The sequence below is a fragment of the Pantherophis guttatus genome, chromosome 1 (assembly GCF_059756535.1).
Source record: "Pantherophis guttatus breed Tessera chromosome 1, ASM5975653v1, whole genome shotgun sequence".
In the NCBI taxonomy this organism is placed as follows: Eukaryota; Metazoa; Chordata; class Lepidosauria; order Squamata; family Colubridae; genus Pantherophis; species Pantherophis guttatus.
Genome location: NC_142063.1, coordinates 253355012 through 253381574, shown reverse-complemented (window position 1 = coordinate 253381574; position 26563 = coordinate 253355012). Strand labels below are relative to the sequence as shown.

Sequence of the window (26563 nt, the reverse complement as noted above, 5' to 3'; positions counted from 1 at the left end):
GGGCAAAAAACGTAAAATGTGAGGACAGTCGTAAGTTTTAGGACTGGTCAAAAGTGCGAGGACCAGTCAAAAATAACTTTTTCAGCCCTCTGAGTAGTCCATATGCACAAAAGGACTAACCAGAGGGCTGAAAAAAGTCATTTCTGACAGGTCCTCGCACTTTTGACTGGTCCTCACACTTATGACCATCCTCACATTTATGCCCGTGCAGTATTCTTAACAACAATGTCACTCATTTCACAACTGCTTCTCTTCACCATGATGACAAGATAGGGCAAAAATGTAAAATGTGAGGACAGTCGTAAGTTCAAGGACTGGTCAAAAGTGCGAGGACCAGTCAAAAATAACTTTTTCAGCCCTCTGAGTAGTCCATATGCCCAAAAGGACTAATCAGAGGGCTGAAAAAAGTCATTTCTGACAGGTCCTCGCACTTTTGACTGGTCCTCACACTTATGACCATCCTCACATTTATGCCCGTGCAGCATTCTTAACAACCATGTCATTCATTTCACAACTGATTCTCTTCACCATGGTGATAAAATAGGGCAAAAAACGTAAAATGTGAGGAGAGTCGTAAGTTTGAGGACTGGTCAAAAGTGCGAGGACCAATCAAAAATAACTTTTTCAGCCCTCTGAGTAGTCCATATGCATTAAAGGATACAGCAATAGAGAGGGATGAAGGAAGGGAAATTAGAGTAGGAGTGAGGGTAAGAGAGGGAGGAAGAGAGGAGGAGAAGGAGAAAGAAAGAGGAAGTAGGGAAAAGAAGAGGGGGGGGGAAGAGAAAGTAAGAAGGAAAGAAAAGAGAGAGATGGTAGGTTTGAGGAGAAAGATTGCTGTACAATAAAAAAGATGAAAGGGAAGAAAGCCAACCCCAAGCAAATATAAAGATATTAAGATAAAGAATGAATTGTTAAACTTTAAAGAATAAAAGAGAACAAATATAAATAAATAGCAATAATTAGAAACACACATACAAACATACAATGTATTTTCTTTGAACAGAATATTTGGCTGGTTCACAAATTTAAACAGTGTTTAGTCATTTCAATTAAATTTACAATTTCTATATTTCCTTTTTGCCATATTTATTTCTCATCTATTTTTTAAAAAAACCAATATTACCCTTTATCCTCATCTCTAATCTTAATCAAATTCAATTTTTCCCTTCTATTCTATATTATACCCCTTCCCATTGTCATCTATTTTTAAATCCATCCTCACATTGGTTAATTATGTAATTATGTAATACAGTTGTTTAATACAAATTCAACATTTTAATATAAATCAATTAGTTATGTAACTATCTTTTTTGTATATTAATCAATATGAACATGAATATTCCAATTATTTCCATGCAATCCAATTTCTTACAAATCAATTAATTATATTTACCAATAATAATAAACCAAATAATTTCCCCCATATATTCCTCCAAACCACAACTTAACCATTTCTGCTTTCAACACAATATACAATTATTAATAGTATCTCAATTATTACAATTCCCTAGTTAAATAGAGCTTTTTTTCTTTTGTGTTTTAAAATCTTGAACTCTCCTCTTTTGCCCTAAATTTCCCATTGTTTGCAGTTTTGCACCTACCTTTTTTGGTGAGGAAAAAGAAAAAGAAATCTCTCTCTGCGTCATTTTGTCACGTTGCAGCTTTACTTTCGCTTTCGCTTTTTCAGCATAGCTAGGGGGAAAAAAATCTGCTCCAGGAACTCTTTGCAGCCAATTAACCTATGCGGAAGCTGTAAGGGGCTGTTTTTTCTATTTTTGCAGGCATGGGTCTACTCATTTGTTTTCTTTTAACACTGATCAGCTGTAGGTCAGCCCTTTGAAGCCCCGCGGCAAGAGTTTAAACAGTTTTTTTTCCTCTAGCCATCAGCTGGGACTCAGGAGGCAGCCGGGACTCAGGAGGCAGAAAGAAAAATTGAGACTTTTTTAAAACGTCGCGGGACGTGGGACAAATTGCTAAAAATCGGGACTGTCCCACCAAAAGCGGGACGTCTGGTCACCTTATCCTATCATGTACATTTATTCAAACATATTCATTTTGTACATACTTTTTTTCAATAGATGCTTTTTAGTGCCTGTATATTTTCTGAATTTTGCAAATCTATTCTGGTTCTCACATAGGTTTGGGAAATAACCATTCAAACTAAAACATGTTTCCATTTCTCTACCTTGAATAAATATGAAAGATAGAGATAGGATTGTTGCTTTACTGTTGTTGTTTTTTTAATTAGGACCAGCCTGCAAATAAATTGAAGTTCTACTCTCAAAGTAACTATTGTAGAGTCAATAATTTATAAAATAATTTGAGCATTTCAAAGCACAGGGCTATATTCAATATTATATGAATACTCCTTGGATTTACAGAAATTCCCACAGATCCTCTTCTTTTCCATCTGTGAAAACAGAAATTATCCTGGAAAGTTTTCTAAATCTCTGGATATGAAGAGTGATAATGGGAGTATAAAGATCCTGTTCTACTGGAAGGGTAAATGTGCAATCAAATGTTTATATATTGCAGAACTAGGAAGAAAATACTTCATGTTCTCTAGTAGAATGGCTTCCAATCAATGTTTCCAAATTGCTTTACCAAGAAAATGTGCCAGAGACAGATATGAAGCATAAGTAATTTGTAAATCAATGTAAGAAGAAAAAATTGGCTCTGTCTGTGCTCCTTTTTCTTGTATTCCGTTTTACCTGGAGACAGAATGACATTGCATTAAGCAGCTTCAACTTCATGCCAAGCATGTTGATGTTTATCATCCACAAAATGTATACACAAACATGCTCTGTAGATCTGTTCTAATTAACATGTATACATCAGGAATGGAAGTTGCTATTTCATTCCTCTGACATGTTAATTTTAATCCACAAGAGCATCAGGCTGACATCTATAGTTTTCCCAGCAGTGAAACAGAGAGACTCAGAACATCCAAGAATCATTATATGAAATTAGGAGAGTAGATTTGCTGCATGGATCTTCCTATCAGGATATTTGGCAAAATATCAAAAACAAGTTCTTGTAGGCTTGAGAATTACTTCTTGTGTGACAATGCTTGTAATCTGTGAATCACCCAGATAGTTCATTGACCTATGCTTTATCCTGTATAAAAGGCTATATATTTATTACGGAAGGAGATTGCTTGTAAACATGTCAAGAACTAACAGACACAGAATTCCTGTTTTGTGTGACCTATTCTAACAGAAGGAAGGGAAAGAAGAATCTGCATGCATGTTAGGAGCTCTTTTACTATAATTTGGAGGAAAACTGTGAATTATGTTTTATAATGTCAATAATTCAGAATGATTCTATGAAGAACTAATAAGTTTGGCGGAGGAGAGTGCTTCAGAGCTGGACTTCAACGAAGAGAATGCTAAGTATAAGACGGATACAGGACATGACTCTTGCAGACATAAAGCAAAGGAGTAGACATCTGGCTTGTTTGTCAAATTGATGTGTGTAGGACAAAAATCTATAGTATTGGCAGAGATGTCAATGGTGGTAAAACTACAGAAATTCTTCTAGGATAGTACAAACTACACAGTATAGTTAAATGAACTGGCTTGGAAAAATACTTAGCGTGATAGGATATTCTACTGTATCACTTTTATTATAAACATAGCTTTTAAGACAATATTCAAATCAAACCACTGTGATAGGGAATCCTGAGGAAGAAACTATTGCAATTAGTTGAGTTTAGTGAGACCATACACAGAACCAAATGGAAATTTTATTTCTACTAAAACTTCAAACTGCTTTGTTGTAATGAAATAGATTTTGCTCCTTAGAAGCAACACTGACTAAGCATAAAGGAATATCCACAAGAAGCATAATATTCAAAAAGAGTCTTCCACGACATTCCAAACCATATCAGCCATTCTCAAAATATGTGTTAAGCATTGATTATGTTTTTAACTAGAGATGTTCAGAATGCAGTGGCACAAGCAGTAATGGGCACTTCTCATTGTGGCCATATGTCACCACTGCTATGAGAGTTGCATTGGCTGCCAGTTGGATTCCAGATACAGTTCAAGGTGCTGGTTTTTACCTCTGAAGCCCTTCATGAGCTGGTTAAATGAGGACCATCTTTCTCCCATTGTTTTTGCCCATTCAGTGTGTTTGGGAAGAATGGGTGCAGTCCAGGTATCTTTTATTACATGTTACCATTTTTTGGGACTTGGAAAGCATGCCTTCTCTGTTGCAACCTCCATACTCTGGGACATCATTTCTCCAGAAATGTGGATGCTGCTCTTTTTCCTGTGATTCCAATAAGCTCTTACAACCTGGCTTTAGTCCCAGGTTCAGGGTTGATGTGTTTGGGAAGGTCCTTGCCATTCTTCGTTTTCAATAAAGAAGAATATTTGTAGCTCGGGGTTAAAATGTGATGCTCTCTGAGCTTGGTTGTTTTCTTGCAGACATTTAATTACTCCATTTTTTTTGTTTTTGTTTTTAATGGTAGTTTTTAGCCCAGGATGCCTTGTTTTGTTTTATCAATGTTTTTAACTAATTTATATTATATTTTGCAAATCTCTCAGAATCTGCTGGAATGGGCAGCTGTAATAACTTTAATAAATAAATAAAGTCCTCTTGCCTTCTGAGCATTCAGTAGCAGTTATCCATTTCAAAAATTGGAAGTATATAACTACAGCTACATTATTATGAAGGACTATATTCATATAATAACTCTGAATCATCAAAGTTGCTGATAGAGTCGAAATAGCAATTGCTAAATTCTAGCTGATGAACTTAATCTGCAGTTATTATTGATCCTTATGGATAACATTTTTCAGAATATGTTGAAAAGCTAAAAAAGACATCCATCTAGTAGGCTGAGCAGTAAAAGAATAGATAAAGTCTGACTCTTTAATCTATGGAAATGTCATCTCTGTTGGCCAGACATCTTGTATTTTTTCTTTAAAACTATTTTTTATTGCATTCCTTTTTACCTTCATCCTTCTTTGAATACTCTTCAACTCTGATTACTATCTGAGTTCAGCTCTGAATTAGATCTGCCACTATCGTGAATAGTTTTAAGGTTACAGTTTTATGCATGTTGTTTTAAATGTTCCATTGAGCTAAGGACTGGATCTAAGTATTTTTTCTCTCTCTGCCACCTAACCCATTCTGACCTTCAAAATTTATTATGAGCAGCTACTGCAAGACTTGCATAGTTCTTTCTGGATTTTATGTTTAGTTCTTTTAGGAAAACGGTACAAGAAAGAGTCAGATTGGAGGAAGAGAGGGAGGGAGAGAGAGAGACTGAAATCACCCATTTCATTCACAAAGCATAAATAGCTTAACTTTTCAGATATTGAAATACTCCAGTACTTATACATGACATTATGTAAATCCTAGTAACATACTTTTTTTAAAAAAAATCCAGTGATCTCTGAACAATTTGTTGTATTTTCTGGATATAGTTAATCTCTCTTGATCACAAAGATTATATGTACAGATGCCTCCTAATCTGTACAGCTTGTCTTAACATCTCTTAATTCTTACTGCATATAGCAGGTACATTGTTAAGCATACAAAGTCAATGATACTTACTCCTGTTATGTAGCGAGCTCTATACTGGATGGTTCCAAATAGGCCAAGTATGACTATAATAATGTGTACAAAATTTGCCAGGATTGGTGCCCACTGATAACCAAGGAAATCAAATATCTGTCTCTCCAGCACACAGACCTAGGATTAAAGAACAACAGTGATTTGATTAGAATAGCTCAAGAAAAAAAAAAGAAAGAAAAGAGAGAGGGAAAAAACAGTGTTTTGAAAAATAGTTTCTCCTTCTTCAGTACCACCATTAGAAACTTGTCGTATCGCTTGATAAGGCAAAAAAGGCAAAGAAAAGCAGATTTTCACTATGATTCACTCTTTTTGTAAAAATGTACCTTTTTAGAGCAACAGTCCATTGAGATCTGTTTAGATAAAATATTCACAAGGGCAGTTTTAGCAAGATACAAATCCTCATTCAATGAGATGCTACAGCTGAAGGCAGTGAAGCATTAACAACTTCATCATTTACCATTAATAGGATTTCAATAGGATTTCCATGTCTAGAATGGGAGGCTTGTTTGCAAGTCCAATACAGGTTTTTTTCAGATCAAAATGTGAGTGCATACATGTGTGTGTGTGGCAAAGGAAAGGATCTGAATCAAGTTTCAGATATAGGAAATTAAGATTGATCCAGATTTGCAAGGCAAGTGATTGCACTGCAAAATTATGATTTATTATTTATTTATTTACTAATTTATTTTATATGCCACTAGTTTCACTACCCAGAGTAAGTCTGGGTAGCTTACAATAGTATGAAAGCATTAAAAGGGTTAAAATTAACAACAATTGAATAAAGGATTTATTTAAGGTATGGACTTGAACATTTTGTAGATTCCTGAAAGAGATTTTGGGAATTAGATATCTTACATAAATTATATTCTGCCTTATTGAAACCGTCTGAAAATCTATTGAAAAACTCAGTTTATTTCTAAGACTTCTCTCCTATCTTGATGAGAGAGAGAGAGAGAGAGAGAGAGAGAGAGAGAGAGAGAGAGAGAGAGAAACAGACAGACACACAGAGTGAGACAGAGAGTCATTAGACATATACCATCACTAAAGAACACAGATCATTCAGATAATTGTCTCTCAAAATGTGTCAAGTTCTTGGAAACGTATAGAACTTCTTTTTCTCAGGAATGCCAAACATAGAAGGCACACTGATTGTAGTTGTCATTGTGTAAAGTGGAAGTCCATTTTAGCAACTGTCAAAACCCATGTACTATAATTTTTAGCACTCTGGAATGGCTTCATATGAGCTAAATGCATCACTGCTTTACACTTCTGATCCACATCTGAGGACAACAGCCTCAGATGAAACGATATGACAACCGTTTTAGCACCATCACCATTCACAGACCAAGTATACTTGGTTCCAGTGAGCTGATAGAAAGAGCTAAAGAACGATAGAACCGCAATAATAGTACCAAAGTAGCCTCTCCTTTAGTCTGTTGCTTCCCATAGAAAGAGTTTCTCCTTAATGTTGCAAAGGACAGAAAAAAATATGTATGCATAAGAACAAATGAATGAGAGCTGAATCCTGGTTCTCACCTTCAGAATCTTATTTATGAAAAGTGAGAGGGATGTTTGATTCAGCAGACTTGCTTAGTTTCCTCATGACTACTATTACCTGTGAGATTCAGGTTTAGCGGAATAAGATATTTTTCATAAAATCCCAGAGTGACAGCATCCTGATTTTCATCTAAAAAGTTAACTAGAAGAGGTCTGGTTCATAGCTGAAACCATTATAAAATCCCAGAGTTACAGACTAAGCTGGGAAATAAAAAATCATATTAGAAGAAGGCTATAATAAGCCTCTTCTGTAATGTTTTAAGGAAAACAATATACTGTACAATACAGTGGTGGGTTCCTCCCGGTTCGGTTCGGCCGAGCCGGTAGCGGTGACGATATGACGTCACCAAACCGGTTCTCCCCCCCCCGCCCTCCCACCCCCTCACGTTATTCTTACCTTTTATTTGGTCCCACCCCCAATCTATTGCTGCCTCCTGAGTCCCAGCTGATGACTAGAGGGGAAAAAAAACTGTTTAAACTCTTGCCGCGGGGCTTCAAAGGGCCGTCCTACAGCTGATCAGTATTAAAAGCAAACAAATGAGTTGGGTCGTAAGTGCGAGGACTGGTCGTAAGTGCGAGGACCTTCCAGAAATGACTCTGACCAGCTAGCCACGCCCACCTAGTCACATGACCCCAAGCCACACCCACAAAATAAGCCACGCCCACAGAACCGGTAGTAAAAATATTTAGAACCCACCCCTGGTACAATAGATATGCCCAAATAGTCATCAGGAGACAATTTATGCATTAATGAAATGATTTCCATCCAAAAAAATTGATGACATGATTTGAGATGCCAGTCTCTAGTCTTTAAGATACCACAAAGTTTTCCTGCAATAGAAACAAGAACTTACTTCTCTATGTTGTGGTATTTATGTATGTATGTATGTATGTATGTATGTATGTATGTATGGCTGAAAGTAAATTTGAACTAATGTCATTTTAATATTTCAAGGATGACATAATTCTTTATTTCAATTAAATACTACATTACAATTTCAAGGAAATTTGGGGAAAAATGCAATTTTGTTTACAAACTGTGTAATACGATTAATCCAATTTTAGAATCAAGTTGCCACACTTATGGAAACATAGAACAATCATTCAGTCTACTTTATCTGTCTAACACATATCAGTTTTCACATCCATATTCCCATTGCATCATACAAACTACATAACATTTATTGCGAATAACTCAGGGTCCCAGCTAACTAAACCACAACATCTGCACACAAAAATACAAAATACTTTCATATCTTCAATACCTCTAATATCATCACAAGCATTCTTCATACATTTATTCAAATTTATTAAGAAATTTTCACTGCATAGTTGGAAACTATTTCTGAACTTATTTACACATCCCTACCCATAAATCCATTCATTAATTTTACTTCTGCCTATCCTTTTCCTCTATCTTGAAAAGTGGTACTAAAAGCAAGGGAAAGCAAAACATTTGCTTGTAACCCTTGGGTACCCATTACCATTAGCCACATGGTTTATGCATTGCCTGTTGTTGTTGTAAATCAAAATGGGAAACCACTAGTACCACATAACAGGTTTAAGTTTATCTATTTTTTTTTCAAACTGACTTGAAGATTTAGACATAGGGAACAAAGAAAGTTGACTTTTGTTATATAACAAAAAACAAAATAACAAAAATGATACTTCATCCTTAAGATCTTTAACATTACATCAAGTACAAACAATAACAGTATATGTCCTAAGATATACTGTGGTAATTATAATACATTTCTTGTAATAATCATAAAAATGGCATCAACAAGCAGGAAAACATTTTTTATTTGAACTGATTTGGACCTGCAATATATATCTATAGTGCACTGGTTTATTTTAATTGTTTACATGAATAAACTAAGTGAGCAATTGATCAGGGATTTTGATGCTCTTGAGGAATAATCACATTAATCTCGAAGGAATATAGAGAAGCTCTTCAATATGATTATTTATGTACTTTATTCCAGACCCAACAAAATATGCACACAGCGTACCATTTTAAATGGTATGCATTTAAATGCTTTGCATCATTTTGCTATATTCAAACAACAGCTTGGTAAGGAACAAGGCCCTCAAGAGGGTTTAACTAGCTGTGTCCTTGAAATCCTTTATAAATTAAAATAAAATCAGTAAACAAAATTAATTATTCTGGTGAGATACTTTATCTCAGAGACCAATATTAGCTTTTAAATAAACAAAGGTGCATGCATAACATAAGCATCTAATTCAACTGCTCCACTGCCATGTTTGAGTAGAAAAACGTACAAAGAGTATTTCCATTTTTTTTTACATTTTAAGAAGAAACAGCTTTCTCTTCTTCCGCCATTTTCTTTGAACTTTGTTTCTGCTCTGAATTTACAGGCAAGCAACACATCCAGTAATTCCATTTTTGTCAACCAATTATATTACATTAGGCATATTATTAAGCGTTTAAAGACATTTCATATTTTAGCAAAGCATATCAGGAAGCGTTTTAGCTAATCTTTGTCATAGGGCAACCAACTTGGAACACTCAGCTGCCAGGATGGAGTCTAAAGAAACAAAAATGATGGGCAAAGTTTGAACAGACAAGTTCTTCCCAAAAAATTGAACTTTAGAAAAAGGGGTATTTCCTCCCAAAGAGATCTTAGCATTTTTAGGCACTAAGAGAGAGGGATTGCAACAGAGAAAAAAAGCTAGAGATAGACTAACCATTATATATTACAGGTATACTAATTTTTTAAAAAAAACATATGCAAGAAAGCAGTGAAGAAACACATAGAATAGAATTCTTTATTGGCCAAGTGTGATTGGACACACAAGGAATTTGTCTTTGGTGCATATGCTGTCAGTGTACATATATATATATACTAGCTGAATACCCGTGCTCCGCTACGAAACTATGTGATCAGGCTTGATAAATCGACACTTAAGAGTTTGAAAATTAATGAGTAGTTACGATTGGCTTCTCCTCTCCCTCAGGCTAGCCCCACAGAAGCCTCTCCTCTCCCTCAGGCTGGCTCCATAGAAGCCTCTCTTATCCTACCCCCTTCTCTACCTCAGGCTGGCCCCATAGACCCTCTCCTCTCCCCTTCTCTACCTTAGGCTGGGCCCCATACATCCTCTCCTATCCCCTTCTCTCCCTCAGGCTGGCCCCAAAGATCCTCTCCTATCCCCTTCTCTCCCTCAGGCTTGCCCCACAGAAGCCTGTCCTATGCTTTCCCATTCTCTCCAGAGTTATTTTCAAGTTGGGAGGGGGAGTAGAACATCTAACTAATTAGCATCAGAGCGTGTTATAATAATATATGAAATACTAATGCTCTGATGGTCATTTCGAAAAATCCTTTCTTAGTGAGCACCTAGAAGCCAAGAGGGACATATGTGGCAAATTTCAAGTTTGTAGGCTTTACGGTTCGGGAGATTTCGTGATTAATGTGTGAGTGGTTTTCACTATACATACATACATATAAATACACACACACACACACACACACACACACACACACACACACACACACAGGTTTCTCTTTAGCCAGGTTCTACCTATGTAAACCAAGATGTTATGCAGCCCTAGTTCAGTGAAATCACAATTCACTAGTTTCTGGGCTTTTTTTCTCTTCTGGCAGCCAGCAGACCCTTTGTTGCCCATTGGGAGACTCTTCCATTGGGAAGAGAAAAAAAGCCCAGAAACTAGTAAATTGTGATTTCACTGAACTAGGGCTGCTTACCATCTTGGTTTACGTAGGTAGAACCTGACTAAAGAGAAACACACATAAAACCTACGAAAAAGAAAGAAAAACATATATATATATATATAATCATAAGATACAACACTTAGTGATAGTCATAGGATAGTAATAAGCAATCAAATCATACTAGGAAACAATTAAACAATATAAATTGTAACGATACAAGCAACATGGATATAGCCATAAGTGGGAAGAGATAAGTGCTAGGAAGGATGAGAAGAAGAATAGTAATACAGTTTTAGTAAATAATTTGACAGTGTTGTGGGAATTAGTTGTTTAGCAGAGTGATGGCATTCGGGAAAAAACTGTCCTTGTGTCTAGTTGTTCTGGTGTGCACAGCCCTGTAGTGTCGTTGCCAAGAATGTTTTAACACTCTTTTTTATTTCCGTTAATGTCAATGGAAACAACTGACACTAATCAGATGCCAAGAACTGTTAACTAGAGAGTATTGTATACGAAGCCTCAATGATATTTTCTAACAGTCCAAAATAATCCATAGGCAAGAGAGACCTTGGTTTATTTTTTCAACAGAATGCCTGGAAGCTGCATTCTGGAACCAGCAGGATTACTAGGAAATGGGATTTGGGTGAGGGGGACTCAGTTCTGCAGTTCTCAGTGGCAGAACATTATACCAGGGTCATTTTAATTTAGGAATATAAACAATCCACTAACCCACTACTTCTGTTCAAAAAAGAAACAAGAAAAATAATTATCAGCCACCTGACAAGATATCCTTTATGATCTCTGCATATCTCTTAAAATTTCTGATTATGCCCTATTTTTTATTCGAATCATCTTGGAAACTGAAGGAGACGGATATTGGTTTTTCATACAATAGAATCAAGATGTTAGATTCCTTTTTAAAATACAGTCACAAGATCAAGAATGTGCTTGAATATGAATTTTAATACTATTCCTTGGCAGAAGGAATTTCTGGCTAGAAAACATCCCAAAATGTATTGATAAAGTCCACTAAATCCACTAAAAGTGGATTATAATATATAAAACTTTTGGCAGCACTTGTTTTCCCTTAAAAATTGCAATTGAACCAAGAAAACTCTTTCTCTCTCCCTCTCTCCCTCTCTCTCTCTCTCTCTCTCCCTCCCTCCCTCCCTCCCTCACTCCCCCCCCCTCTCTCTTTCGTCTCAACAGCTTATATTCAACTTATCTCTCAGCCTCCTTGTGCTTCGTGGTGGCTCTTTTGGCCACCTGGGAGAGATTGTTATTAAGTACAGAATTGTGTAGTAATTCAATGTTCACTAGTATACGTATATATGTCTCTGCAGTTTATGGCTCATGGGATACCATAAGTGGTGGCTCTGCCCCTGTGTCATTGTTTCTGGACTTGTTTTTTTAATCTCCAGAGTAAAGTAAAAGGCTAAGGTAGAATCCTTAAAGCCTCACGTCCTAGCAATCTCTGGCATAGGAACTGGTTGCTAAGGGCATGGAGCCCTGTTTAATTTTAACTGCGTATTTCATTTATTCAGTGCAATGAGAAAGCATCCTGCATATGCTGAAGATACTTTTAATTTTTTTCTGATGGCAAGCTACAATGTCTCTGGGCTTCTTCTGTTTAATAGAAAAACACTGACAGATTCAAGTATAATTACTAACGGTAGCCCAATCTTGTTATGAAAATAAAGCCTCAACCAAGCAGTAGGGACAAGCAGGATATTGGATCTATGATGCCTTACAGGTGTACTGTCAAGACCCTTTAAACTATATAAAGCAATACAGATCAATTCAGGATGAGTTGGACAAGGGATCCTGATAGTGAAAATAGTAAGTAATATAGATAAGTAAGTAATATAGTAGATAGTCAAAATAGTAAGTAAAATAGGTGAGTTAAACCCAAGAGACTTAGCACACTTTATGTGCCAAAACAAACAAATTCCAAATCCTACAAATTGAGGGGAATTTTTTTTAAATATTCCAGTTCCATCCCTTTCAGTGAGATACACATCCCTTTAGACAAATGCTGGACTGAATGGTACAATATGTTAGGGACTGATTAATTTGTCTAGATCAAGTTAGTATTTTAGACATATGCAGTTGAAAGACACCTAAAAGATGCCTCCCCATTTTGTCTCTTTTGTTTGTGGTATTTATGGGAGGGATGGGCCTTCCTACCAGATTTTAATGACTTTTAAATGCAGTTGCCATATTAATTTACAAATACATGATCTTGAAGCCAAACAAATAAATGTTACATTCTTGCCTAACAAACAGGTACAATGAATATCCCTGAATAATATACAACCAGTGTAAACTAACTCATGCTGATATTCAGCAACAAGATTTAGGAGCATTCTCTTTCAAGAATCTTGAAAAAAGCTGATCACATAGATTGTATTCAGTATGTTAGATCTTCCATGTTATTTAGTTGTAATTTCCATGCAACGGGTTTTTTTTATGCATATCATCACTGAGATGTAGATAACTAGTTGCATCTGCACTAAATTTAATAGCCTGCATATTAACAGCTGCAATAATAATCCAAATGATATATTTATTGGAAAATTATAGAACTCTGTACATCCTAGAAATGAGAGATAAATAGGTCAAAAAAATAAACAATATAAAATTATATCAAAATGCAACTTTATTTTTATTAATTTATCTGAGTTAACTTACTCTTATTTGTAATTTATGCATTACATTTGCTACCATTTACAGAGTTATGAATTATAAACACTATCATAAAAAGCCTGCAGGTTTTCCATTTCATTGAAAATTTATGTGTTTTTCTCACTACATCATCCAGAAGTGACCCACCAAAAGCTACTCCAAGAAAAAACATGTCATGTTCTTATACTTCAATTAAAAAACTTCTATATATGCAGTTTCAATAGTAAAAGTTCATGCAGCGAATTGCAAGACACAAGTAATGATAGTAAGTATTGAGCAATGGATGTGTCTGTGTAAATCATTGTTTCTTTTAATGACATGCAGAAACTTCTCTGTACTTAAACTTCTCTCTAAATGTTTTTTAAAAAATGACTATTGACTATGAAACAACTCTTTCCTTTAGAAAATTATTTACACACACAGATACACACAGAGAGAGTTCTTTTAATTATAATAAATGTAAGATTTTTCTAGTTTTTTAAAAAAATTACATTGCAAATATACACCATTAGTGTCAGAAAGTAATTTTAGACATATATTTCTCCTCAGAGAGAAATATTTATTTACAGACTGCACTAATGACAAGAACAAATAGTCCTTGTAGGTTTTCAGAGGAAGAAGAAATTTCCTGCTTTTTAGTTACTTGGCACCAAATCCGGACACTCAAATTGTTTTTTGTCTCTATAAAGCTCATTTTGCTTTATAGATGGTCTATAAGACCACTTAAGAGAGGTCTAATAGAACATTGATTGGAGTCATAGTTGGGAATAGCAGAATTTAAAACATGCTGTCTGCATTTCAACTTCAAAGATTACTTTGCTGCTATACAGAAAATATTTGTAATATTTGTAATATTATGATTTGTACTGTTGGGCTTTTTTCATTCTTTTTTTGCTGCTCAAAATGTTACAAGCACTTCTCGAGTGCTAATATGGAGAAACAGATTTCATGGCATTAACAAGGCATTTTAGCATAGTAACCATAAATGTCACCATTACTTCCTAATTTACAGTACTATGTTAATATTATAGAATTACTATATCAAAATCAGGGGTTACATTGGATTGTAGATATGATCCAACATTACAATTAGCTCTGCTATTTTACATTTTTACTGTACGACACATTGAAAGTTCTACATTATGTGAGATGCTTATACATCGGCATCCTTCTTTCAGGCTTCTTCCCAATGAAGGTTGACAGGGAAGGGCAAGCAGAAATTCAGGAATAGCAAATGCCACAACACCCTCCCACAAACACAACTACAGAGTTATCACTTGAGATAACAGCAGTTTCTGCAAAAGTTCTATTGCTTAGCATTCTGGCACAGTGTTTGAAGCCACCAGAGGCCAACTCTAAAGTTCAACACAGGCAAAGCAGCACAGCACAAGCCTCTTTGTAATTCTAAAGTGGTCTTCTTTGATTAAAGGTAAAGGTTATTACATTGGACATTGGAAGCTGTGATACGGCCCTCTAATGGTTTCCTAATGCTTCACAGATCATTACGTAAGGAAGAGTCTCCCTATTCTTATTATTCTAAGCTTTGATATCCTTAAATAGCAGAAGTAAGAAAGAGTATCCACAGGAACGAACTCTAGCCGTTTGTAAATTTATGAACTTTAGAAAACCCACCTATCATGTTTAAACTAGGAAGGAAGCACTGAAATAATAATTCTGTTATTAGGACCGCAAACCCTCAACTGCATGAGATATTTCTTCATATACTGCAGAAGTTCTTTGCTCCAAAAAGACAATTAACAATTAGCCTGAGCCCCTGTATATAATCTTTCCTGGGCTTGATCAAATAAATAGGAAGTGGGGGGGGGGGAGACATGAAAAGGTCTGCGCTTGGTTGTAACTGGAGATAGATCAGATCTTTGGGCAAGTCAACTCATTTGGAGAGACAGTTTATAATATTTGTTCCACTTGGTTAGCAGGTCTTCTTGCTTTGTACTGCACTCATTCAGTTCTCAGAGCTATCAATGAATAATGCAATTTCCATCCGCATATCACACAGTCTGATATGGATTAGGACTCATGAGGAAGTGGATGGATTAAAATCACTCAGTTGATTTGAGGCCAAGGGAGGCCTAGAACCTGATTCTAGTCCAGCAGTGTAATCACTAAACGATACTGGTTCTCTCGCTTTGAGAGCAATTGCTATGTAGCAATTAAGATGTGTCAACCTTGCAAGGTAGACCAGACCATGAAGCAGATATCAATGTTTGTCTTAAACTACTTTAAGATTGGCTATTCAGGCAGTTCTCGATGAACAATCACAATTGAGCCCAAAATTTCTGTCACTAAGTGAGTTTTGCTCCATTTTACGACCATTCTTGCCACAGTGGTTAAGTGAATCACTGCAATTGTTAAGTTAGTAACATAGTTGTTAAGTGACACTGGCTTCCCCATTGACTTTGCTTGTCAAAAGGTCACAACAGGTGATCACATGACCCCTGGACACTGCAACTGTCATAAATATGAGGCTGAATTTTGATGATGTGATCATGGGGATGCCGCAATGGTCATAAGTCACTTTTTCAGTGCTGTTGTAACTTTGAACAGTCACTAAATGAAGTGTTGTAAATCAAGGACTACCTGTGATAATAGAATCTTGGAAGCCAGAATGTGCTTCTCTTCCTTTCTCTTTTATCTTTATGTGAATTTGTGTTGGGTCTACCTGAGATATTTTTGGACTTCTCCTGCCTCAGCTGGACTTCTGCAATACAGTATTTATTTGCTTGTTGCCTTGGTAATGGATCTCTCTCTCCCTCAAGCTCATCTCCTTTGCTCTCTACATCATGAGAGAAGCCAAGAGTCATCCCTGAATGATTTTAGGCCAGTCTTTCTGAGCCCCTAAACTTGTATTATAATAAGAGGAAAAAGGGGAAATGGAGTAAAATGTACATGACCCTCCTTAGTTTTATGAAAAATAAAAGGAAAGGAATAGAGAGGCGAGTACAGGTATTTTCAGATTTGCAAAATTCTTTATTGCAGGGGTCTTCAAAGCTGGCACCTTTAAGACTGATGGACTTCAATTCCCAGAATTCCCCAACCAGGTTGAAGAATTCTGGGAGTTGAAATCCACAAGTCTTAAAGGTGCCAAGTTTGGAGACCTCTGCTTTACTATAACCTTACAATAAAGCTAGTGTTAGTACTCATGGTTTGTGCTTCTTGCCTGGACTACCTTGCATGGCTGACAGATATAAATATCACTACTAATAATCACTTCTCCCCACCATACATTATTTGCAATTCCTACTGAATTATGTGCAATCATATGCTCAGCGAGCTTCCTGCTTATCCCTACCTTTTTTAAATGTAAGAATGGGATAAAGCTATTAAGAATATTTTACACATCATCAATCACCATCTCTCAAACACATCCTGCTAAGCTTCAGGAGAAAAACAGAAGAGGATATGGAATATTTCCTAAACTTCGATAGAAAATCCAAGCAAGCTCATTGGAAGTCCAACCCCATACCATCTCAAAGCCCAATTTTCTACCCCATATTTGCCTTCTAATCCTTGCTCTCTCTTCCCTTGAGTTTGGCTTCTTTGCTTCAGTACTTACAGCAATTTCTCTTGGAAGCATCCAAAGTGGTAATGTAATGCGGCTGCAAGCAATTTTCCAACAGAATCTTGTCACTGCCAAATAAATGTCGTATTTCAAAGAGCATTTGCCAGAGTTCTAACAGAGAGATATTGTTGATGCCTCTTTTTTCTGGCCATACCTCATATCTCTAGCTGTTTCAAGGGGGTGATCACCTTGCTGGTTTGATAAAATCCAAGAATTCAACAATAATTATTATCCTGGCAGGGTGCAATGCAGCAAACAGTTAGGTGGCAGGTATTTAAATTCTGCCAGTCCAAAACAGTAGGGTCTACTCATTTGCGGCATTGAATATTTTTAATAATCATGAGCCTTGTCATAGGATATGAAAGGCAAATTAAATTGCCATACTCTTCCACAATGCCTATCAGGAGGGGAAAAAAGCAAGTTGAAAATTTCAGGTTATCTCCCGTTTTCATTGACTTTGGCTTGTTAGCTAATGACCCTTTTTGAAGTAAGAAGCAATTAGCTATGCAATCATGACCAGCAAAAGCTAGGTGTTTACAACTGTTTTTGACTCATTTAACACAGATTAGTCTAAGAGAAAAGAAATCTAATGCTTCATTTAAGTTCATAAAAGCGGTAGAAATGCTCGGCAGTTTAGTAACAATAAATACATAAAATATACATTGAATCAAAACCTCCCTTCTTGAAACAAATCTAACTATACTAACTGCAGATACTGTAATGTGTATCATCTATTCTGAACAGATTTCTAACAATTTTCTACTAAAAACAATTATCAATTGTGGGAAGCCCCCCTCCCCTAGAAGGATGAAATATTTTGAGGAATATTTAAAAAAGGCAGATTATTATATTTCCGAAAGGGAGAAACATGTTTTTTTTAGAGGCAGAAAGCAACTCCCACTTTTCTTAATAGCCCACAGCAGATGTCAGCACTTACGAGATAAAGAGCTTATTGAAAGAAGACAAGTATCTGGATAGCTCTATTCATAAGCAAATACCCTCACCAAGAACCAAAACAGGACGAAAGCCATTAAGCCACAATAGGAATTACCCAACACCCTTTCAAAACACAAGCCCCTTCATTGCATCATCCTCAGAGCAGTCCAAACTTCAACCAAACCTAGCTCAGACAAACACCTATGATTTGCACTTCGCCTATAGAGCCAGCTATGACCCCTACATAACCCCTATTTGGCCCCATGGGAGTCTGACAACAGCCAATATAATACATGTTCTTGCCAGGAACAGGAAGTTCAAGTGCAAAGCCCAAGAGAAGTTATTAAAAAAACTTACTCTCAACTCCATTTTGTGAACTGCCCAGAACCACAAACCAATGTGGTTCTTCTTCATCAATAAACCATCTTTCCAATCAGCCTCCATGTTTCCAGTGTCTTTCTCCCAGCTTGGAACTGAACCAGATGGATATTTTTTCCCACACAATAAAAAGGTGATTGTACAGTTTTAACAAACCTGCAATACAATATACTGGGCCAAATTAGGATGTTTCACTAAGGAGTAGGACAGGTTTTACAATCCTGTAAAAATATGTATTAGTTATTCTGTAATATGATTCTATACAGCCGAAGGCCCCTAGCCAGGTAAGTCTGCCCAGTCATTAAACTGGGGAAAAAGGTCAGATTTGAGAATATTCAGAGTCTTAGCAGGTATATAATCCCTATTGATTTTAAAGGATTTTAGGCTTTAAAGCTCTGTATAGTTCCCACTGAAAATCTAACTAAGAAAGAACTGAGTTAATTAAAATCAGTTATACAGATTAGTCAGTGACAGGCTTGAAATAAAATCAACATGCGAGACTTATTTGAGGGTTTAGATGTTAGATTTCAACATTGGCGATCCAAATTCAACTTGGAAGTCACCAGGTAACTTTGACCTGACTTTTTCTCTCGAGCCATCATAATGTTGATAACTTTTTCATTAGTCCCACCAAGAAAACCTGGTCCTAATACTTGGCTGGGAACAGCTTTCAAAGGAATACTTGAGCCTTGCCAAGGAGGTGGCTGCTTTAATATTTCAGAGTGGAGTATAGATTGATCCAGGGGTAAAATGTAAAATTTGTTACTACCGGTTCTGTGGGCGTGGCTTGGGAGGGGTAATGTGACTGGGTGGGCGTGGCCAACTTTTTTAAAAAAAAAACTTTTCAAAGCATTTTTTCTAATGCTTTGAAAAGCCTCTGCCGATCAGGAAACTCAGCTGGGATTGTCAGAGAGGCATTTTAAAAATATCTCTCTGCCCATCAGGAAACTCAGCTGGGATCGTCAGAGAGGCTTTTTAAAAAATACCTCTCTGCCGATCAGGAAACTCAGTTGGGATTGTCAGAGACTTTTCAAAGCATTTTTTTAACCACCTTTTCGGCCAAGAGATTGCAGAAAAAAATGCTTTGAAAAGCCTCTGACTATCCCAGCTGAGCTGCATGATCATCAGAGGCTTTTTTTTTTTTTTTACTTTTAAAAGCATTTTTTCGTCGGAAGAGGTTGTAGAAAAAATGCTTTTAAAAGTACAAAAAAAAAAAGCCTCTGATGATCCTGTGGCTCAGCTGGGCATGGTGTGTGGGGTGGGGGGAGCGTAGGGATTTTTGCTACCAGTTCTCCGAACCACCTGCCGCCATCGCTACTGGATCGGGCGATCCGGTCCAAACCGGGAGCACTTCACCCCTGGATTGATCCCATTTGGAGTATTGGGTCCACTTCCAAAAGACAATATATATTGGTGCAAATTCAGACAAGGTTACTATGATGGTAAAGCTAAAATTCTATGAGGCATGGTGAAAGGATAAAGGTATATTTAACCTAGAGAGAAGATAACTGTGATACAAGGCTTGGATATAACTATTGGATATCATAACTTATCTTTCCACCTAGTACTTTGCAGCAGAGAGGGTACACTCCAGGTCCTCTCCATTGAACATTGTCATCTTGTGGGATCTAGGAAACATTGCTGCTGCCACCATCTGGAACAGCACCATCCAGAGATAAGGACAGCACTGCACCCTCTCTTCTGAACTCAGGAAAGCTTTGAAAATCTGGCTTTTATTCCACGCCTGGGTTTTATACAGACATGGGCTGCTGCTGGTTCGGACCGGTTCGGGTGAAGCAGTTGTTACAATTCTGTGCAGTTCGGCGAACCAGCAAATCCCAATATTGTCTGCCCCTGCCCACCTCACCCCACTCTATCTCACCTCTCATGGGATGCACCAGTCCCTGGCTCTGACTTTCCCCAGGGCCTCTACCCGCATGCCCCCCTCTGGCCTCAAACTATGGCCCCCCCGGGCCAAAGCAATTTATCTGTCATGGGGTGACTGTGTGGGTGCAGGGGGCCCAAAGCGGTTTGGGTAAGGTTCTTATCTGTAAGAAGTCCCATCTGGAAAGTCCTGCAGTGGAGAGAAGCAGCCGGGTTGAATCTCCAGCATCTCTCAGATCTTGCAGCTGCTTCTTCTGGCCCTTGGTGTTGGGTGAGACTCAGTTGCTCATGGAGATGCTCCATGAGCTCTCTGGGTTGGCAGCTGTTTCTCTCTTCTGCTGTTCTTGCTGGGAGGTGTCTTGTGCAGCACAGTGAAATTTAGCAACAGTGAGCTGCCGCTTTGGCTCCTGTAAGTTCCATCTGGAAAGTGCTGTGGGCTTGCGGCAGAGAGAAACAGCATTCAACTTGATTGCTTCTCTCTGCCGCAGCGCTTTCCGGATGGGACTTAGAGGAAAGTGGCGGCTCATGGCTGCTAAATTTTGCTGTGCTGTGCAAGACGGTCTCCCAGCAAGAACAGCAGTGAAGAGAAACAGCTGCCGACCCGGAAACCACATGGAGTGTCTCACCGAGTGCCCAAGGCATGCCCAGCAACAACAAGGGCCGCAAGAAGTGGCCACAAGATCAAGGAACATCTTGATGGGTTGGAGAGAAAATTCCTCCCCCAAGGGCCACCTGGCCAGAATGCTGCTACCACTCTGGAGTTCACCCTTGGGATGCATCTGTAAGTTCTTGCTTTGCTCCCCCGAAAGAGCTCTGTCATGGAAGGCTGTGTGCCCAGACCTGGTGATTTCTCTCGGGCCTCCCCCCTGTGGTGGCAGGAGGAGGAAGTGTGTGGCAGGGAAGGCTGCCTGCAGTTCTTGCAGCCAAAGCCAGGATGTCTGTGAACTTGCATATGTATGAGGTCTTCTCCTTGAGCAGAAGGCTGAACTATAAGACCTCCAAGATACCTGATCTGTCCCCGTCCACACACACACACAAACACAGCCATCCGAGGGTTAAGGAAGCACTTGGAACACACCCAGCTCTTTATCTCCAACTTGGCAGCGATATACACGCCGTCTGCCAAGTGCTTTTATTTCCACAGAAAAACAGAAAGATAAATACTCAGCTTCCAAACGTCCAACAACAATAAATATTCCTCCCAGCAGTTCCGAACGAGGCTTTAGTGACTATCCAACGTTAGTTTTGTTCGTCACAGGGATCACTGGCCACCACCCTCTATTATATAGTCTCTGGGGTGTGGTCCAGTGACTCAGTTCTAATCCCTAGCACGCCTCCTGAGCTGCTGCAATCGTTCATCACGCTTTCGGAGGCGTGCGTCCAGGAATGATGTTTCTCCTCCGCTCTCATCCGAGCCACCTGTCTCCCTGCTAATCTCCTCTCCCTCGGCCGGCACCTGAGACAGTGCCAGAGGGGAGGGGCCTGGAGAGGGAGGCCTGGCTGACTCCTCTTCCTCATGCTCGGAGCTTTCTTCCTCCGATGGGACAGGCTCAGAGGGTGGGGCCACAACAATACCTTCTAGCCTGTGAGTCTAAAGTCTACAAAACAAGGGAATTTGCTTAAATTGTGTGTGTGTGAGAGAGAGGGGGTGGGGGGAGGGAGAAATGTGGCTTTTTAGGGGTGCATTTTGGAGAAGTATCAGGCAATCATTTTGGGATTAAATTCCAAATGAAATTGAGTCTTCGGGGTAAGGAGACATGAAGAACTTTCACTGCAGATTTCTAAAAATCTTATTAAAATGAATGTCTAGAGGCAGCTCTTTAACTCATTAGTCCAGAGGGAGCAAAAGAGATAGGCTATCTCTTAGGCAAAGAAGCGACATCGAGTTGGCCATGCCCGCCCAGCCACATGCCCACCCAGCCACGTCCACCCAGCCAGTCATTAGGGCAGAGAACCGGTTGTTAAAAAATTTGAAGCCCACCACTGGTTTTATGTTTATGATTTGTTTAATGTGCCCTGTTTTGATTTTGTTATTCTTTATTCTGTACTGTCTGATGATTTTTAGCTGTTCTTTTTATTGTGGTTTCTAGGATTGTACACTTTCCAGAGTCCACTGGAGTAGGATGACCAATACATTTAAATCAATCGATCAATCAAGATATGAGTCCACCAGTAGATGTTGGTCTGAACTGGAATTTCTTCCTTAAAAGTTAGGCCACTTGTGTGTACAGGCAGAAAGAAAGGTGTAACAGAATAGCAGAAGAACAGAGTTGTGAGGGACTTTGGAAGTATTCTAGTCCAATGACCTGCTTGAGAAGGAGACCTGTACTATTCCGGACAAATTTATTTATGAATTTATTTGATTCAAATAAAGCAGGGCAAAGCATTAAGATTAAAGTATTATCTGAGTTTTTAAAACACTGGCTTCCAACTGAAATACACACTTTAACAATTGTATGGAATAAAGAATTAGAGGTTCCTCCCCCCCCCCGGATAATGGAAAGAGGGGTTAACATTTTACCAAAAGTTACAATAAACCTTGAAGTATGTTTTATTCAACAAAAATACCATTTTAAACCAAATGGACTTCATTGGGTTTGAGTAGAAAACTAAAATTTGCCAGCTATTGGAGAGGCAATGGGATTCGTACTTCATTTAAACATATTGTATAATGTCTTCTAATTGTTCCATTTGGGAGGAATATTATTACATGTTATTAATTCAGCTTTGAGACAAAGTGGTTTATGCTTATATGAACTATATTTTTATTGGATGGAAAGTGACAAATTTGAAAAAAAATGGATTCTCCATGCCTACATACAAGTAAGAGCCAATGCAGCTGGCTTTGGCTGAGTTCTAATTGTATCTCAGGCACAAATTCAGCTGGATAACTTTGGGCCAGTCACTTTCTCTCAGCCTTAGGAAGAAGACATTAGCAAACCACTTCTGAAAAACCTTGCCAAGAATAATTGCCTGGGTTTGTCCAGGCAATCACAGGAGTAAAAAAGAAAAAAGAAAAATCTCAACTCAAAAGCACACAGGTATAATTAAAAGACTTCTTCAATGTGAAAAAGATTAATATATCGCCAACAATTCAGGATGACTGTATTATTAAGTTATCAGCAATTTATGAATGTATCTTTAGTTGGCATAGACTATCTATATAAGGAAAGGTGGTTACTCGTCGTTTAATTTTCTTTGTAAAATCCTTTATATATTGTATGTTAGTAACTATATGCTTTTAATGTTTTTGCTTTTGCTTTTTGTTCAGTTACAACTTTATTTTTCTTAGGCTAATGATTGCAAATAAAGTTGATCGTTGATTTTTATTTTTGGTGTTCCATTAGCAAATGCCCCAGAACCCCTCAAGCCCTTCTATAAAATTTGAAATAAAGAAAGCAACTGTGCTATATTTTATTAATTCTAAAATGCATCACAAAGACTGCATTGATGGCAAAACACACCTTCCTGTGAAATGTTACTATGGCAGCCCAGTTTTTATCTGGAGCTCCTAATCTAACATCAGTGCCTTGAGGATTTAAAAAGAATCTCTACAGCTTAGTGAAAAACTTCTGAATACAGAAACAAATATAATTTTGAAACCTTCTCCATGTGTAGAAGGAGGCATTACAAAAAAGGAAAAATTGTGGCCCTGCAGAAGTTGGAAATCCATAGCTCTTAGCATCCTTCATCACTAGCCAAAAGTCGCAGGGCTGCAATGATTTATAATTCCTCAACATCTGGAGGAGCACAGATTCACTAACTATCCTACATTCACTAGTTAAAATATTTATAAGGAACCTAGATACTTGGATGTGAATGCCTATAGAAAAGTATATTCTGGCACAGTTTTAATGGATTGAAAACCTAATATTCATTCTCCATTTGAGGATAATGTTTTTAGGATCAATACTTATAAATGTTGTTCCATAATAAATGCCACATTGGATTCTTCAATATCACAGATGGTGGACTGACCTCACAATTCTGAATGAATATGTAATGTAAGAAATGAATATGTAATGAGTAAATGAAATAAATTGATTTCAAAATTTGTTCTTTTAAGCAAATAAAGAAACTAAGAAAAAGAAGTTTCTTAGGTTAGAATCAGAGGTGGGTTTCAGCAGGTTCTGACCAGTTCTGGAGAACCGGTAGTGGAAATTTTGAGTAGTTCCAAGAACCGGTAGTAAAAATTCTGATTGGCCCTGCCCCCATCTATTCTCTGCCTCCCAAGTCCCAGCTGATTGGGAGAAAATGGGGATTTTTCAGTAACCTTCCCCTGGATTGGGGAGGGAATGGAGATTTTACCGTATCCTTCCCTTGCCACACCCACTAAGCCATGCCTACCAAGCCATGGTATGCCACATCCACCAAGCCACACCCACAGAACCAATAGTAAATTTTTTTGAAACCCACTACTGGTTAGAATCACTGCATTTTTGGAATTAGAATGAACAGCCTTTACTAAAAAAAAAAATATGATTTCATCTTTTGTACAAAACAATAACCATGCACTAAAGCTAAAACAAATGTTTGCCTTTGGACAATAAAATTGCTCAGGTTCTCATGAGTCTGATACCAAGTTTGTTTGTTTGTTTTATGTTTGTTTTATTAAATTTATATACCACCCTACTCCCGAAGGACTCAGGGTGGTGAACAGGCACAGAATAAAATACATAAATACAAAAGTTAAGAACAATTTAAAACCAAATTAAATAATTTAGCCCAAGACAATTAAAAAAACCCCATAATTTAAAATAAATTAAAATTTCAGTTTAAAAAATTAAAAAGAAAGGGGAGAAAATTAGGCCAGGCCGGCTTGCTGGAATAGGAGGGTCTTAAGAGCATGGTGGAAAGTGCGCAGATCCGGGATCCTCCGTATCTCCGCTTGTTCCAGATAGTGGGTGCCCCCACAGAGAAGGCCCTCCCCCTGGGGGCCGCCAGTTGACACTGCTTGACTGACGGCACCCGGAGGAGCCCCTCTCTGTGAGAGCGTACCAGCCGGTGGGAGGCTGTTTGTGGTAGTAGGCAGTCCCGTAAGTAACCAGGTCCTAAGCCATGGAGCGCTCTAAAGGTGGTAACCAAAACCTTGAAGCGCACCCGGAAGACCACCGGGAGCCAGTGCTGCTCGCGCAGGAGAGGTGTCACACGGGAGCACCATGTTGCTCCCATAACCACCCGTGCGGCTGCACTCTGCACCAGTTGGAGCCTCCGGGTGCTCCTCAAGGGGAGCACCATGTAGAGAGCATTACAATCCCTAGGCGGGAGGTGACAAGGGCATGAGTGACTGTGTGTAGGGAGTCCTGATCCAGAAAGGGACGCAACTGGTGAATCAGGCGAACCTGATGAAAAATCCTCCCGGTCACGGCCGTCAAGTGCTCTTCTAAAGACAGCCGTGAACCCAGGAGGACGCCCAAGCTGTGAGCCCTCTCCGTGGGGGCCAGCGATTCGCCCCCAATAGTCAGCGATGGCGTCAACTGACTATATCGGGATGTCGGAAACCACAGCCACTCGGTCTTGGATGGGTTTATATTATTTTTTAATAATGTAAATGATGCTGCGCTTCAATGGTTAAATGGCCTAGACATTGATATCTGAACCTAGATCTTTTTAACATTTATATTTTATTGGGTTCTATTAAGCTAGTTGAAATGTTAATTTATATTGTTAGTTCATGTATGATATGCCATATGCTAAATAAATAAATAAAATCTTATTTCTTCTGAATCCTTTGATTCTCTTATTTGTATTTAAAGGTTGCAGACATCTTCATAAGAAAGGAATTGAAGCAGGGAAGAAAAGTGAACAGAAGTTCTTCTGATATGGATATAGGATTTTTGGACTCCTGGACATTGGCTGTTGATTCATTTGCTATCTATAGTCATTGAACAAAGACAGAAATGTAAGCAAAATGAAAATGTTTGGCTTTGTGAAAAAAATACATGAAATATCAAATCTCTCTTTTTTTGTCTCTCTTGACTCCCTCAGGGTTAATTCAATTATTCTGAGCAAGATTACAGAAAAAATGAGGCAGAAAAGAAATGAATGGATGTACTCTTTCTTATTTCTATCAATAGCAAAAAAAAGAGAGGCTTACAATCGATTCACTGGCATCTCACATTACAGAGACCCAAGCTATGATTTGATAAGGATCTTCTAGACAATATGACTACTCTTACATATGTTGTTGGTCTCTCAAAAACAATGTTCTAATTAGATAGTGAAAACAAATTGCAGCAATTTGTTCGATTGATTTCTATCCCACCTT

General features: G+C 38.0%; 1 protein-coding gene across 3 annotated transcripts in view; it reads right to left on the bottom strand.

Moving 5' to 3' along the window:
* The window catches only part of NKAIN2 (sodium/potassium transporting ATPase interacting 2), a 556752-nt gene that overhangs the window by 285782 nt on the left and 244407 nt on the right, over nt 1-26563 (bottom strand). For all 3 annotated transcript variants that reach the window (XM_034418729.3, XM_034418730.3, XM_087882764.1), the window contains exon 2: nt 5566-5703. In XM_034418729.3, the coding sequence (XP_034274620.1) occupies nt 5566-5703 (138 nt within the window). The remainder of the gene's footprint in view (nt 1-5565; nt 5704-26563) is intronic.